Source organism: Orbicella faveolata, unplaced genomic scaffold (assembly GCF_042242905.1).
Source record: "Orbicella faveolata isolate gen_17 unplaced genomic scaffold, um_ofav_v1 contig_27, whole genome shotgun sequence".
Taxonomy (NCBI): domain Eukaryota; kingdom Metazoa; phylum Cnidaria; class Anthozoa; order Scleractinia; family Merulinidae; genus Orbicella; species Orbicella faveolata.
This window is the reverse complement of record NW_028301555.1, coordinates 6,300,739-6,316,556: the sequence shown is the minus strand read 5'-3', so window position 1 is coordinate 6,316,556 and position 15,818 is coordinate 6,300,739. Positions and strand designations below refer to the sequence as shown.

General features: G+C 40.6%; 2 protein-coding genes across 2 annotated transcripts in view; one reads left to right on the top strand and one right to left on the bottom strand.

Annotated features, from left to right (window-relative positions):
• Positions 1-26: 26 nt before the first annotated feature.
• On the top strand, positions 27-3,235 carry LOC110067390 (leucine-rich repeat-containing protein 57-like). The gene is made up of 4 exons (XM_089297227.1): positions 27-218; positions 491-626; positions 1,334-1,791; positions 2,068-3,235. Exons 1-4 carry the CDS (start codon positions 138-140, stop codon positions 2,107-2,109), a joined length of 717 nt encoding a protein of 238 aa, XP_089153353.1. The 5' UTR covers positions 27-137; the 3' UTR covers positions 2,110-3,235.
• Positions 3,236-4,018: 783 nt separating this feature from the next.
• LOC110067328 (low-density lipoprotein receptor-related protein 2-like) overlaps positions 4,019-15,818 on the bottom strand; it is a 58,673-nt gene continuing 46,873 nt past the window's right edge. The window contains exons 46-60 of the mRNA XM_089297224.1: positions 15,233-15,361; positions 14,393-14,632; positions 13,630-13,887; positions 12,866-13,060; positions 12,040-12,277; positions 11,090-11,490; positions 10,293-10,415; positions 9,850-9,940; positions 8,828-8,956; positions 8,084-8,188; positions 7,484-7,612; positions 7,313-7,380; positions 6,903-6,990; positions 6,215-6,344; positions 4,019-5,359 (exon numbers count right to left, since the gene is read on the bottom strand). Of these exons, the coding sequence (XP_089153350.1) occupies positions 5,114-5,359; positions 6,215-6,344; positions 6,903-6,990; positions 7,313-7,380; positions 7,484-7,612; positions 8,084-8,188; positions 8,828-8,956; positions 9,850-9,940; positions 10,293-10,415; positions 11,090-11,490; positions 12,040-12,277; positions 12,866-13,060; positions 13,630-13,887; positions 14,393-14,632; positions 15,233-15,361 (2,570 nt within the window). The 3' untranslated portion in view covers positions 4,019-5,113. The remainder of the gene's footprint in view (positions 5,360-6,214; positions 6,345-6,902; positions 6,991-7,312; positions 7,381-7,483; positions 7,613-8,083; positions 8,189-8,827; positions 8,957-9,849; positions 9,941-10,292; positions 10,416-11,089; positions 11,491-12,039; positions 12,278-12,865; positions 13,061-13,629; positions 13,888-14,392; positions 14,633-15,232; positions 15,362-15,818) is intronic.

Below are 15,818 nucleotides of genomic sequence, written 5' to 3'. Positions count from 1 at the left end.
GCGACCACCCCTCCTTATCGCCAGGCTACTAAGCTTTCAAAACAAGAAGTTAGGGTGTTGCGATCAAGGGATATTTCGTGAAACTTGGAGAAGTTTGGGCAAGATTATTGTGGGATGCTCCGTGGATTCTTTTGAAAATGGGTAATTCACTAGCTCCACATTTAGAAAGTGCACAGAAGACGGGAGTGTGCTCTCTCTGCGGTAAAGGATTATCCGAGGTACAATAAGCTTGAATGTACATTTTATGGTTTCTGTTTATGATGTATAGAGCTTCAGGGTTATATTGATTTTCTCCCGCTTAAAAACTAAGATCGAAGTCATATATCGTTGAGATTTTATCGGATTTTATTACAAATTGCTGTTTAAGTAAGCTAGTCAAGATCTCTGGGCTGATCTGAAACTTTTTTCAATTATTTTAAGGCTAATATGTTAAATGCAAAATGTTTGCGTTGTAAGACTAAGCTAATATTTTTCATATTATCTCTCCCAGGTACCTCCTCAACTTTTACGATTAGGAACATCTCTGAGAACTTTGGATATCTCCAACAACAAGCTTAAAGTGCTGCCAGCTGCTTTTGGAGGTTTTACATCCCTAAAGAGTCTTACACTAACATCAAATCATATTGGTAATTATTTCTTTAGTACGGAAGCTATTAATGAATAGATATACTTAATATTATTAAAAACTGGATCATCGGATAATGTAACTCAGGGGTTCGCTGGCTTAGCAATCATGGTATATGAACCATTAGTATCACCCAACTAGTGGACTAATGCAAATCCTGCATTTTAATTGGCCACGCTACTAGAGGACTATTAGTAATAGTCCTCGAGTAGCAAAATTGGCGCAGTCGAGCGTGACGCTTTCTTTCATTTTATTCCCAAGTAAATATTTCTTCAACTTGCATTTGCTAACTTTATTATTGCCTTTTCTGTCCAACTAGTTGGGTAGTACTAAAACAATTAGACCCTTCGCCCTCAAGGGCCACGGGTCAATAGCTCATTCGGCTTCACCTCATGGGCTATTTACCCGTAGCCCTTGTGGGCTACGGGTCTAATTGTTAATTATACAATGCACCACAAATATGGGAAGGATACTCTTAATTCTATTTTATTTTATTTTTTTCTATTTTGGGGGCATTTCTAGTAAAACAATTATTCAACTCACACTTGTTGGATATGAGATGATAAAAGCCAGCTTAGCACTGTGCACCTCATTAGCTATCTTAATCATCCCTATCAGTCTCCATCGAAAAAACAGTCTAGTTCTTTTTGTTATTTGAAAACATTGATTGTCTGGATTTGTTAATATTATGTTTTCTTTGTTTCTTAGGGGTCTTACCATCAGAACTCTCTCAGCTAAAGAAGCTTGAGGTCTTAATTCTTAACAAGAACAGCCTCAAGGTCCTTCCTACCGGCCTCTTTTCAAGTCTTAGCCACCTTAAAACTCTGTCACTTGCGTCAAATCAACTGACTGCTTTTCCTGAGGGCCTTGGTACCTCAAGACATCTGGATGTTGTTGATTTGTCTGATAACAAAATTCGTACACTCCCAGAGTCAGTCAGTGAGTTGCAAGTTGTAGAGCTGAATATGAACAAAAATCAAGTTGCTTCGATTCCAGTAAGCCTTTCAAGATGTCCAAGACTGAAAGTGCTAAGACTAGAGGAAAATTGCTTGGCATTAGAGGCGATTACACCCCAACTCTTGAAGGAATCACAGATTTCACTGCTCGCTGTGGATGGCAACCTGTTTGATGCAAAACAAATGCGAGAAGCTGAGGGTTATGAGCAGGTATTCTGCAATGAGTTGATAAGGAGAATATCAATCAGCTGCATAGGCCTGCAATGCGTGTGAACTGCTGCATAGCTCTTTGTACTCATTGTGTACCTATCCTACATGCTGCATATCTCTTTGTACTCATTGAAGCATTCATATAAAGCATTCATAATTACTTAAGTGAGGAAATAAAACACTTGATAAAATAATAGTCTCAAAAAGTGAAGTCAAGTTGTAGGTGTTAGTTATGAATGAGTATTTTTCTAACACGTGGTTCTTGTTTCTTTTTAGTACATGTCCCGTTTTACAGCAACCAAGAAGAAGTTTACATGATGGCATTGCTGACAATATTAAAATTGTGATAACTCATTATCTGTACATGTACATATGGGTTGTTGACCAAGTGTCAGGTTAAGATGGCTGGATATTAGCCAAGTTCTTTGTTTTTTGCATGTTCATAGATCAAGATGGAGTCAAGGCCCATAAACATGAAAAAAAGAATGAGGCCAATATCCAGCCATCTTGACAAAACCAAGCTTGGCCAATAAAGTATTTATTACATGGAAAAAGAACATTATTTTCTTGCGAGACACAGCCAGTAATCTCGAGCAGGCAAGATATGCCCACCTTGCCTGCTTGGTTAGCCAATCACATTGCAGGATTCAGTTTACCTTACCTGCTCATGGAGCTACATTGTAGCCAAATAACGAATAGGAATATCAGTTTAACAAAATGAAAGAGAGCAATCAAGATGAAAGTGGAACTTGATAAATCACAGCTATGCTTTTGATTAGCATATGGTCCAATGGCAACATCACTACTTTGAAAAAAAGAAAATAGAAAAACAAACAAACAAACAAACACATAGGAATAATAATTATTGTTGTGAAATGTTCTGTTTGTGAGCCACTAATGCACTGGTAAAGTTGCTTGATGCAATGCTTTGTCTGGGATCCCTGCCAGTTTAGTCAGTATTGATTTCCCTGTAATGTTTACTTTAGTGTGGGGTGATTTGGTCAAAAACCTTATTTTAAAAAAATGAGACATATAACACGCTGACTTGGCCTCAGAATGCCGGAAATCCCATTTCTGAGGACCTTGATTTTAAAAATTTCCCAGGGGCGGATGCCCATGGAACCTTCTACAGGGGACTGCTGCTTTCCATATCTCAAACCCCCATTTCCAAAATCGTGTATCCACCCCAGCAATTGTATAATACACCACTGCTATGGTAAATATGAGTTTGGCATTTGACTCGACTTGACATTGAATGGTTGAATGGTGTGTTTTTACAAAATGGTAGTTAAGTGGAATTTAGAGTTTGAGAACCCTGTTCTGTCATGTCATTGTTTTGGAATTGATTGTGGTTTTCAACATAAATAGAGAAATAACTGAAGTATATAATAGTGAATACCATTTAAATAGTTGAAATAAAGTAGAGAATACCAGTAAATAGAAATGGTGTAACTTTTTCTTCACATGATAGTTTCATTTGATTCAACTTCTGTCCCCATTTTGGAGGTAAAAAGTAAGGAAATTAGAGAATGGAATTTCCCCTTGGGCATAGACTGATTCGGCTATCATGTTTGCATCCTCAGTTCTTACTCCCCAGTTCAGATGACTTGTTGGGTTTTTTTTTGGAGGTTTTGATTAAGCAATTTGCCAAATGCAACTGATTCCATGGGAGTACCTACAAACAGAACAGTTGTAACCTCCCAAATGAATCATCTTGTGGTTTGAATTGGGTGGCAATAAGGACATAACCATGTTAGGCAAATCCATTTATTTTATATAATAAATTTGCTATTTCCCGTTCTAATCCATTTTCTTTCGACATGTTTTTGCATTCCTTCCATTTTTCCTCTAAGCAATGTTTAAGCCTTGTATTGTTTAGGTTCACTCACACCTTGTTTGGGTGGTGGTAGTGAAGGGGAGAAGGTTACCTGTTAATGCTAGAGGGCCTTTACCTAAGCTTATCCCGTCCATCAAGGTGTAAATTATTTTCCCAGCATTATTGACATTGAATTGTTTACGAAATTCAGAATGCATAGAACGGATAAAAGTTGGGCGCTCTGCATGGGGTTTTTGTAGGACTTTGTAGTAATGTATGTCATTTCTTTATTTGTATCAAGGTGAGACTGAAACCCACAACTCTACGACCTGCTGCTTAATGTAGAGACTGGGCACAAGAAGGGAGTGAGGGCGGGAATACATGTGCAAGGGTCAAAGCTTTGCCACCAACAAGAACGTAAATTTTTCTTTATTACTTAACGTTACTCAGTTTAGACATCACACTATGCCAACAAAATTTAACACCTATAGCAACCAGAAACATTACAAACAATTTATCCACTTTCTAAATAAATAGCTTCCTGATAATTTCAAACAATTTCTTTTTACGCGTCATTTTCAAGACTTGAACACGTGTTAACATGCGTCTAATAAATAGCTGACGTTTTTAACTTCTGTGCTCGAAGTTTTGAAGGTAAATTACATTGTTATAAAATATCTTAATATAACTCAATTATTGCGGTCAAACCTGGCAATGCTTATTTAGTTTTCCTCCTATAAAGCGAGATGCCGCTCCTTACTTAGCCAGCACGAAGACTAAGCGTATTATAATCGTAACAACTTCGGTAAGCACTAGGACTGTTTCGGAATTTCCCTGTACGAACGTTGAGGATTTTAATCCTATGGCTATCAAACCCACGTGATCTTCGCGGTAAAACTAGTTGACTCATCAAATTAACGTTAACATTGTGCCCTTCACAGCGAGGATAAATTAAATAGAGTTTCTGCCTTTTAAGACTTAGAACTCTTTTGGAAGACTGGTAATGTTTTCTCCAAAACTTTCCGCAGACTGGACGCCAGTTAAGTGCGCTAAGATCGCTCGCCTGACCTCAAGGTAAGTCTAGATTTGATTTTAGCGCGTCTTTTGAAACGATTCTACAAACGTGTGGTACAAAATTCCTGCAATTACGTAAATATATATCTTAAATTAGATCTACGTGTATAAATTGTCCCTAGCAACTTGTGACAAGGAGAATAAATAACCGGATTTAAATTAAAATCTAATTAAATTAATGAAACACAGCACATAGCTAGCAAACGTTCATTTCAATCTGAGCCAACATTGCTCCAAACCAAGCGAGAAATCTCCAAACTTCTCGCACGCAAACAATTCATCTTGAAACAATGGCATTGCTTCATTTTAGCTTGGGAAACATATTCTTTTCCGTGGCTTGCATATTCTTCTCGAGGGCATATCAATAAATTAAGGGCGTGGTCCCATCGACGCGACACGTGGCCGTCAAAAGCTTTGATACTCCTCTTCCGGTCAGCAGTCGGTCTCTTGTTTACTCGAAGCCTCGCCATTCATGTCCTCAGCACTACCCCAGAATACCGTCCCAGACCTCCGCGATCCATTGTGCGCTAACAGCGCTTCGTATACTGGGTTTGAAAAGTCCACTTTGCTCCTGCGGAATTCCACTTTAGGGGGGTCTTTATCGCGGAATATCTCCGAGCCCAGACTGGTTTCTGAGCGGTAAACGGATTCGTAGACAGGGTTGGAGAAAGTTGTACCCTTATAACAAGAAAAATCGAAATTTAATTTTTGTGTTATAGAAAAACGCTTTCTAGAGTGTTGCTAGAGAATGAGTCGCTAAGAAAGCCTGCCCGGCCTACGGACTCGAGCCAAAATTCCCCATATCCCCTCCCCTCTTCAGCATATAATCGTTGTTAGGTTCCTCCATTGATGCACCCGGGAAAGGAGAGAAAATGCGGACCAAAGGTGTCTCATCAGACACAATAACGAAGACTTTACCTGAACGCACTAATAGCCGGCAGGAGGACTGTCCGCTCCGGGGGTTCCCACAACACTCCCTTAACGCACTGCCAAGCTCTTGAATCCCCGAGAGCAGAGCCAAGCACAGTGCCTCCATGTCAGTTAATGAAAGAATTCATTATTTGACAACGTTTTAGACATTTTGGAAGTGAGTTTTCCAAGACTTGTCACCCAAATAATACGCAAACAACTTCTTTGCCTCTCGACCACTGGCAATGTTAAAACAGCCCTAAAAGAGGTTAATTGTTTACCAAACTTTATCGAACGACAGCGTTCGCAGAACGGCGTATTCAATTTAATCCCTCTTTTCACAGCGTGGTGACCTCATGTTTAGTACACTCGACTCCGGAGCGAACGGTCCGGGTTCGAGTCCTGGCCGGGAAACATCGCGTTGTGTTCTTGGGAAAGACACTTTGCTCTCACAGTGCCTCTTTCCACCCAGGTGTATAAATGGGTACAGGCGAACTTAATGCTGGAGGTAACCCTGTGATGGAGTAGCATTCCATTCAGGGAGAAAGTAGAAATACTCCTAGTCGCTTCATGCTACAAAAACTGGGATAAGCTCCGGCTCTGTTCTTTTTCTCAGTTAAATACCTTTTCTTCTTGAATACTTTTAAGCTCAGGATCAGCGTTAGTTTCGTCATAGTCGTCAAGCATTTCTTCATAGAGGAAAGATGGATTTCCGACTTGCACTGTCATGCCGCTGTATTCGGCCTTCTTTGCGCTAGACAGGAAACGGAGGATTCAGTTATAAATTGTTCAGATTACTAAAATCTATGCAGTTAAATTTGTGGATCAAACAGAACGAAAAATATCAAGGATTGCCTTTCTTAAGACGTAGAAAGTAGCTCTAACATTTATGTCTGTAGACAAAACTCTAGAGTGTGACCATTCAAGTGAAAGCTATTGAGCAATACTTTCATGTGGTACTGTTTATGATGCTGTACAAGGTGGTTCTAACTTTGAAGTCTGTGGATGAAACCTTAGTGTGTGACCATTCACCTGAAAGCTATTGAGCAGTTCTTTCATGTGGTACTGTTTATTAAGCTGTACAAGGTGGTTCTAACTTTGAAGTCTGTGGATGAAACCCTAGTATGTGACCATTCAAGTGAAGGCTATGGAGCAGTACTTTCATGTGGTACTGTTTATTATGCTGTACAAGGTGGTTCTAACTTCTAAGTCTGTGAATGAAACTCCAGAGCAAAAACCATTCAAATCAACGCCATGGAGTAGCATTACATTACAAGTACTAGAGTTACAAGAAACATAAACTTTGTTTTACCTTCTTCGTCGGCGACAGTAAAACAAGATGAGAACAGCGATCAACAATAACGAGACCATCACGACAGGCACGACTATGCGCGGCGTCACTGTTCAGAAAGAGATTACTCATCAGAAAAACTAAACAAAAAGTGTCCTATTTATGCTTTATTCCAACGGCTGCCCAGGCAATATTCGGCCTTGATAGCTTTGCTGCTCGTCCAAAGAAAGATGTGTGACCATTCAAATGAAAGTTATTGAGCAGTACTATCATGTGGTACTATTTAATATGTTGTCCAGGTTGGACGAAACCCAAGCATGTGACCAATCCAATGAGAGATACCTAGCACTACTTTTGCTGTGGCTCTTTCTAACTTAAAGATATACGAAGGACTATAAAGTGTGTTGGTAATAAACGAACTGAGAACTCACCGCCACTATCCACTCTTCCCATAACTTCAGGTCCTTCGCACGACTTCGCTAACTTTCCATCTGGACATCTTAAATGACACAGAGACATTGCCTTAAGGTTTTCAAGTTTGTGATACAGGATTTACAGACTGAAAGTTGGTAAACTCTGTGTTATAAGTGACGATATCTTACCGGCACACAGCTTGGTCGGTGTCATTGTTCACAACACAGTCCAGATCGCCGCACGGTTCTCGGTTCTCTTCAAAGCACGGATCTATCACACAACTTCTGTTTTCAACATAACGGTATCCTTTCCGACATCTGGAGAGCAAAAAAAAAAAAAAAAAAAAAAAAAAAAGGCGGTGAAATCTCACTTGTGGATGGCCTGAAACTATTTATCACGCTATTCCGTTGTTAAAGTGACACAAAGGTTTCGTAGAACTCCGTTGTTTAGTAACAGCTAAAAGCGCGCTTAATTCTTCCCCATTCGAGAAAGTCTGAGGCTAGGGCCGTAGAATTCCTTTCTGATGACGTAACTCTTCAAAGGGAGGTACAGTGTCTAATTGGTTTTCACTTTCGCGCGAAAATTCAAAACCGAGCGACAGACACTGAGAGATCTCAACACTTACGTCATCAATATGGAATTTCTCGTAAACGTAACGCAATCTCTCGTAACGACTAAGGAGAAGCCATACAGACCTTGATATGAGGCATGGAAAATTGTCAAAACAAATAATGTATTTGAGACAATTTTCTACGAAAGAAAAGCAAAGCAGTGGAGGCAATACTCACTTGCAAGCAAACTTGCCGTCTTGCACAATACATGTTCCGCCATGGCTACAGCTGAACAGAGTGCATGTCACGTCACATAATTCACCCATGGTTCGAGAAAGACAGCTGAGGAGAGGAGAGTAGCGCAACAACTCTATATGCTATTGTGACGCAACACTTTGTACTTTAGTAACACAACAACTATGTATTGAGGAACGCAACATGTACAATTAAATAGTGCTGTAACAAAACAGTGACATACTTCAGAAACGCAGCAATTAATTTTATGGCAACTCAACAACTAAAACGCAACGGATTTGAGTTGCACCAACAAAACAAATTAACACGCTAAGAGCGCAACAGCTGAACCACTGATGTACCACAACAACTAAATCCTGCTGTAACGCAAAAGTACACCACTGACGTGACAGTTTAACGAAGCAGTAACGCAAAAACTAAACTCTCAAAACGGTAAGACAATTCGACATCTTAATAACAGATCACATATGAGCTAAAATTCTCTGACAATAGATTCAAGTCGAAAAATGGCAGTCTCGCTGGCTTCCATGACAACATCGATCTTCATTACAAAACTTCCTTGAAGGCAAGCATAATACTGTAGTCCAAGTGATAGAACATCGTCGAAGTCACGCGCTCACATGGGCTTTCTGTTGCTTCACTTCTGGGAACATGACTTTCATTCACACTGTTTATATGTTGCTTGGAGAGTGAAATCCCGTTTTTTTTTTTTGATGTTCGACTTACTTGCATTTCTGTTTGCCATCTTGGAAAACACACGATCCACCGTTGAGACATTTCAGTGAACATAACGTAGGCGTGTTCGTGGGCTCAATGCTTGTTTCACAGCGCACTCCTGTAAATCCTTTAGGACATCTGGTCAAAAAGAATGGAAAGAGTGCGTTACACATTGCATTGCGTTACACATTATTGCATTGCGTTACACATTATTGCATTGCGTTACACATTACACACATTGTTCATAAACAAGAGTCATAACGGACACAATGCACATTGTTTACTGTTCAGCGCATCTCTTAGTTACTAAGTCTGATATTAGATCTTAGAAGTTAAAATAGAACGACTGGTCGTGCAAGGTTTAGGTTAGCCCACAGGTGCAGCACGGAGGTTTTATGGGATTCCAGGGTCCAAAAATCGAAGCAAAGTAACAAATCACATATGAGCTAGAGTAAGCGAGCAAACGAGTACAGTTTTTACAGTAACTGTCTAATTTCTCGCGCGCTGATTGGCTTATTTTTATCATCAATAAGAGTACAGACGGATTAAATTTTAATTTATGCAAGCTTTCAAGTTCAACTTTCAGCTGTCAAACTGTCGAGTTTTTTAACCAATGAGATTTTATTTACTGTTTTAAGTAACCAATCAAAAAGCGAGAAAAGCTATTGACAATGCTCACGTCATTTTGAATAAAATTCACTTATCTTTGTTTACGGCAAGTTTATGGCGTCTTTTGCCCTCATTTATTCCCCCATTTGACCATTTTGGGGTCTTGTTATTGTAAAAAACAAATTGACGTCAGTTTTTCATGCGTCTGTCCTCTTATTGATGATAAATTGCGTCATAACATTGTCAAAGTTTACTGCGGAACCACTCGCCTGCGGCTCGTGGTTCCCCAGCCGCTTTGACAATGTTATGACGCAATTTATCATCAATAAGAGGACAGACGCATAAAAAACTGACGTCAATTTGTTAAATAGCAACGCTATGAAGCAGCAAATCAGAACTAAGAAGAAGTCAATAAAACTCACAAACAAGTGGCATTATTCCTGATATTGACACAAGTCCCCTTTCCGCACAGTCCAAGCCAACAAACTGGAGAAGGCAGGGGAGCCTTGGTAGCTGTAATCAAAGAAAGAAAACAAGGACAAAAGATCGTTCATTAGCGCTGCTACAGCACAAGTGTGGTCTATTCTGGCAACTCTGAACGCGACGGGGAAGGAGGCAGGTCGCTATCCACTGGATAAGTCACCATCCAGTGGATAGTGTAGTTTGTTTTGTTAACACTTGTCCACAGTATAGCGATTTATCCGGTGGATAGCGTTGTTCACCCTTTGAACAACTGGGGCCAGGGTGTCGTGGAATGAGGGAGAGGTTAATTTGACGACAGGAAGTTGAAGGATGGAAGGGGGTAGGGTAGGTAGGAAGAGGTCGAGTTAAGGTACAAATAACTATAAGTAACTACAAGACTTACGCGTCTGACAGTTTCCAGATTTGCCTGGGTCCCCTGTGGGACACACGCACACAGGTTTCTCAGGATTCGACAGGCACAAATGTGAGCACTTGTTCTTGCCAATTGCACAGTTGTTTACGGCATCTAGCAAAACAATTAACACACCACGTGAAGCACACTGATACCAAAATATCATTTCTCCTTACTGACTACCGACATAATTATATATTTCTTTTGATGTTAGTTCGGAGAATTTCGGAGTGCAACATTATTTTTATCACTTGTCTGCTGACAATGCATTCGAATTGTAAGAAGAAATTAGATTTGAATCACTGCTACCAATGAACGGCTTAACACACAATCTATTATAAACTTGTGTAACAAAGAAATTCCGCTAACGCTATTTGAAAGCAGCACGGAAAACCTCAGAGAAGAAGTTCACAAGTTCATTTTGAAAACTGATTAAGCGAGGGTTTCACACACACACACAAAAAAAAATGATCCCAAATAAATTTCCCAGAGTTTTATTCCATATCTTGCTAGTTAACTTTGGATAACTTTTGTAAAATCAAATGAAGACACAATGAGGTAGATAATACTGATTTTAGGTCAGGCAATGGAAAAGACCCGAAGAGTTTCCGCACATACGAACAGCTCCGAAAATCGCACGAACGTGCTAAACGAACACTGACGAACGCACTAAAAGTTATCAGATCGGTACGTCATCATAAGGACACACGTCGTTGCTTGGTAACCTCTACTGACTGACACTGAATTGACAGCATGCGTTCGCTGTAATAAAAACAAATTCACATTACCACTGGGTACATATTGCTGCTGTTGTTGATACACTGCCAATCCGACCGGACGCCTGAGCCCGTGCGCCAACACGGTCAGTGGACCTTGGCCAAACTTGTTTAACCTGTACAGCTTGCCGGATTGCACTGTGACGTACAAGAAATTCTCGTGTAACGCAATCGTGGTGGGTAAGTCACTGTTGACAAACTGCCAGATAACGTGTCTGTCACGCGCATCAAGACTTATTGACTCTACACGCTTTAGTTTTGAGTCACACCAGTAGAGTCTCTTTGCTGGAGCATCAAGTGCTAAGCCAACTGGCCATTTGAGCTTGTCTTGTACCAGAATACTGCGCTTTGTTCCTTCCATGAGGGCTGTTTTAATGGTTGGCTGGTAACCTATTTCGGTCCAGTACATCCGCCTGAAAATTGATACAATAGTCAAACTATATACTTTGACACAGATTGGATACTGTGGGCACTATTAAACTAAGTTTTAAAGTCTTATCAGTATAGCAAATCGACCTTTACAACGAAGAAACGAAAAAAAAAAAAAACAGCATAAAAATTAAATTTTACATACCTAACATTTTTACTGGGGAAAAAAAAATCCAACCCCAGGGCTAAAAACTGAAAGCAGCCAAAAACAATTGCGCGTTTTCTCGCGGTTTACAACGGTTACAGATTTGAGGTCGCCTGCGTAACAAACGTTCTCTTATGTTAGGCGCGACAAAACCACACGTTTCAAGCGCTTTACACCGGTTACATGTCTTCCCGCATCTTTCACAGATCGCAGATTTTCCCACGTTTTACACCTGTTACATGTTTTCCCGCGATTTTTACAAGTTGCATGCTTCAGCTTCATGGTTTGGTTTGCTACTGACTTAATTTATGTCAGTTTGCCATTAAGTCATTGCTAAACCGCTAATATCATAACTGATCAAAACGCCCTTTTCCTTTAATCCTCTTACCCAGCAGGAGGATCAAGAACCAAAGCACGCGGCATGTTCACAAGTCCAGAGAAAAGCGCGTATCTATAGTAACCATCCTTTGACGCCACTTCGATGACGTTCTTTTTAGCGTCAGTCCAGTAAATGTTTCCGCTTAACCAGTCCACAGCTAAACCTTCAGCTCTCCCCACGGGTACATCCAAATCCTGTATTTCCTGTTTAATGGATCGGGTTGATCGATGGTTTGATTCTACTCTACCTGAAAAGTAAACAGAAGAGATAATAACATAACGGGTTTCCATGACTGCGATGTTGGTAGTCTCAAACAATAAATCATCTTTGCACGCGAAAAGAACTCATTTCGCAAAGGACGAAATTTCATTTCCTTTTGGGAACACCGACATGGCCGTCGTGACGTCATGTACAACGCTCTATAGACTGTTTCAGTCAAAAGCGTTCATTTTTTCTCGTTACGCATGGATAGAAGTCAAAAAACGCATAAAGCAATATCCATTATATCCTATAACAAGTTTTTTTCACAGCAATCATTCACCACTCTTTTCTTCAGTTTTCCAGAATAAGCGGACGCTGGTAAACAAGTAGACGGCCCTTTAAAAGCGACTGTTTGGCATATAGTGGGAATACAGTAGTAAGACAAGACGAGACAACAAGACTGGGACACCAGATGACAAGTTACACCACGTAGTGAGGACAAGCTTTAGGATTAAGCTCATAGTTCCGCAGAGATACTGGGCTTGTTTTGGATAAGAATACAGCGTCTTGAGTTTGGCAGAAAATAGGAAGAGTTTCCGCTAGGGAGTTGCAACGGTTTTTAACGTCTTTTTACCTGCAATTCTGGCTCGTTTTATTGTCCCTTTCCTCAAGTCAGTCCAGACTACCAACTCCTGTTCCCACCAAACGTCCAGTGCCCCCAAGGAACCCTGGCTGTGAGCCACTGTTCCGTACGATCCCGTACCATTACCATCTAATGCCAGATGCCTGAGTTCACCTCCAGCTGGGAAAAGGAGAGAAGGCGCTTTCCCTGGAAGAAAGAAATGTAATCGGTAACTCCTGAACTGCATACACGCATGCGCATAACAGACACCTTTGCTACCCATGGCGAGGTAATGAGGTGGTTCTCTGTACAAGAACACAACTTGAATATTTCAGATCCCCAGAACTTACTATGAAAGATATATCTAATAGTTAAAATGGAGAGGTAACAGTACGGGCTTTGAACAAAATAATAAAAGATTAAAAACAAAAACAAAAACAAAAACAAAACAAAACAAAACAAAATAAAACAATAAATAAATAAATAAATAAACAAATAAATAAATAAAAGAAAGATTGAAAATTAAAAGAGATCAGGTATCAAGTCTTCCTGGTGGCATATAGCAGGTCATTCCAGTTTCTGTAGCATGAAGTGACTAGCAGTGTTATTTCTCCCCCTGGATGAAATGCTCATCCGGTTATCCCTAACAGTGTCCTACCCAAGAACACAACACAACACAACGCGTAGACGGGAAGTCAAACCCCGTAACCATTACACTACCATGCCCAAGGAAATGAAAATGTTAAAGTCGCTTTTTTGCATTGCCACAAACGTACCTTCTGCCTTGCAGTCCCTTCCATGCACACCATCACTGACATAGCCTTGGTCACACAGACACTTGTAGCTTCCTCGGCTGTTCACACACTGCTGGCTGCACACACCGAATATCTGACACTCATCTATGTCCAGACACTTCCGAGTGTCCATGGACAGTCGAAAACCGCGCCAGCAGAAACACACCACACCTCCGTCGACCACGGTACAGTTCTGTTCACAGCCTCCATTTGCGACATCACAAGATTTGTGTCTTCCACCTTGGGATGAAAATAGCAGTGCATGATAAAGTTTCTTATGATGAGTCTAGACTACTTAGAGTGTGTAAAAGAGTGACGTCACAGTTTACGCATCTTGAAAAGTTTAGCCTAATTTTTTCAAGTTCGTCGTTTCTAATCGTTGTTAATCTTCTCCATCCTTAACCATCCTTGTTTCTTTATGGTGTATTATTCTCTCTTTGGTGTTTTTCTTTCTTAGTAAACTATTATTTTCAGGTTTTCTTTAATTTAAAGATAATTTTGTCCGTGGCCAAACTAAATCAAAATACCGTGACGAGCTCCCTTAAGATGGACGCTTCCATTCCACGGACAACTTATTCAACAAAACATATTTCAACCATTCAGTGACATCGTTCTCACCACGTAACAATCTATCTATTGACATAGTATCTCTCATCCGATACAATTTCGCTTTTCATTGACTTAACAAAGCGTGACGCTGTCACGAAATCGTTTGGTCACGCAGCAATGCATCTTCTGTACTTACCACAGTACTTCTCATCTGAAGCATCTCCGCAATCATCCTTACTGTCACACACAAATGCGTTAGCTATACACTTCCGGTTGGCGCACTTGAACTGAGTGGCGTTACATCCGTTGGTGATAACTGCGCAGGTCAATTCATCAGACTTGTCGTGACACTGAGGAACACCGTCACACACTTGCCATTTGGGGATGCACACGTTGTCTCCACAACGAAACTGTGTGTGAAGACAGCTGTGGGCCGCTGGAAAAAAATAACAAAAATGAATCAGTTTGTTATAAAGTCGATCTTTTAAGACGTCACTACTCTAATCTCCTATTTAGAAAATCACCAGATTTTATCACAATAACTCAACCAGATTATTACAGAAATTCTTTGTTAAGTCCCCGTACAACCAAATTAACAAGTTATCAGTATACAACGTATTTTTTGCACGGCACTTTGATCAATAGAGCACCCTATTCGAATCTTCCTTAACACAGCCACCGGAGGGTTGCGAACGCTTAATCGCTGCAACAAAAAATGTACCAGTATCACAGTCTTACTGTTGTCGTCCTAAACGAAAAGAAAGGACGGGAGAAAGGGCTTAAAGGACACGAGAGGGGGGGGGGGGGAGGAGGAGGAGGAGGAGGAGGAGGAGGAGGAGGAGGAGGAGGAGGAGGAGGAGGAGGAGGAGGAGGTGCGTTAGAGGGGGTTTGAAGGACACAAAGGGGGGGTGGTGCGTTAATAAATTTCTTCGTCTCAAAAGGGTGGGTGCGTAAAAGGAGGGGGGGCCTTTTTGGGATTGGGCTCTTAATACAAAAAATATCCAGAAACCTGTACTCTTCATAAGAAAACACTTACAACAAAGCTTTGCTGCTTCGTCACTTCCATCTCCACAGTCGTCATCTCCATCGCAGATCCACATTTTATGAATACACACCGTGTTGTCACAAGTAAAGGTTTGAGCGGGACAGTGTCGAGTTGGACAACCTAAAAAAAGTAGGATCAAGACAGAAAATTAGCACAGACAAAACGGTGCTGCAGCGACTGCCAAAGAAAATAGTTTTAGGATTATCATACGATTGCTAAGCTCTATAAATGGTTCGAAAACTCCTTTGAAACCTCGTTCAACTAGTTACAGGTTAGGACAATATTTTACTATAGTCCCTCTCTGTCATGCAACGCTGCGCTCTCGGGAGAGAGGGCCCACTCTCTCGAGAACGTGGCATTACGTGATAAAGAGAGGGCCAGAACTGGAATATTTCACTATTAAACAATTTAAATGATCGCCAACCGTTACCAACTTACGTGGTTTACGTTAGTCAGGCGATTTGTCCCGAGTTTGCACGAGTTTCATGTTTTCTCAAACCGGCCCAAGAATTCATCCGAAGGGTTTGCCAAGAGCCGCCGGCAAAAAGGAGGGTTTTTTTCTAAATCAGTAAAGTAC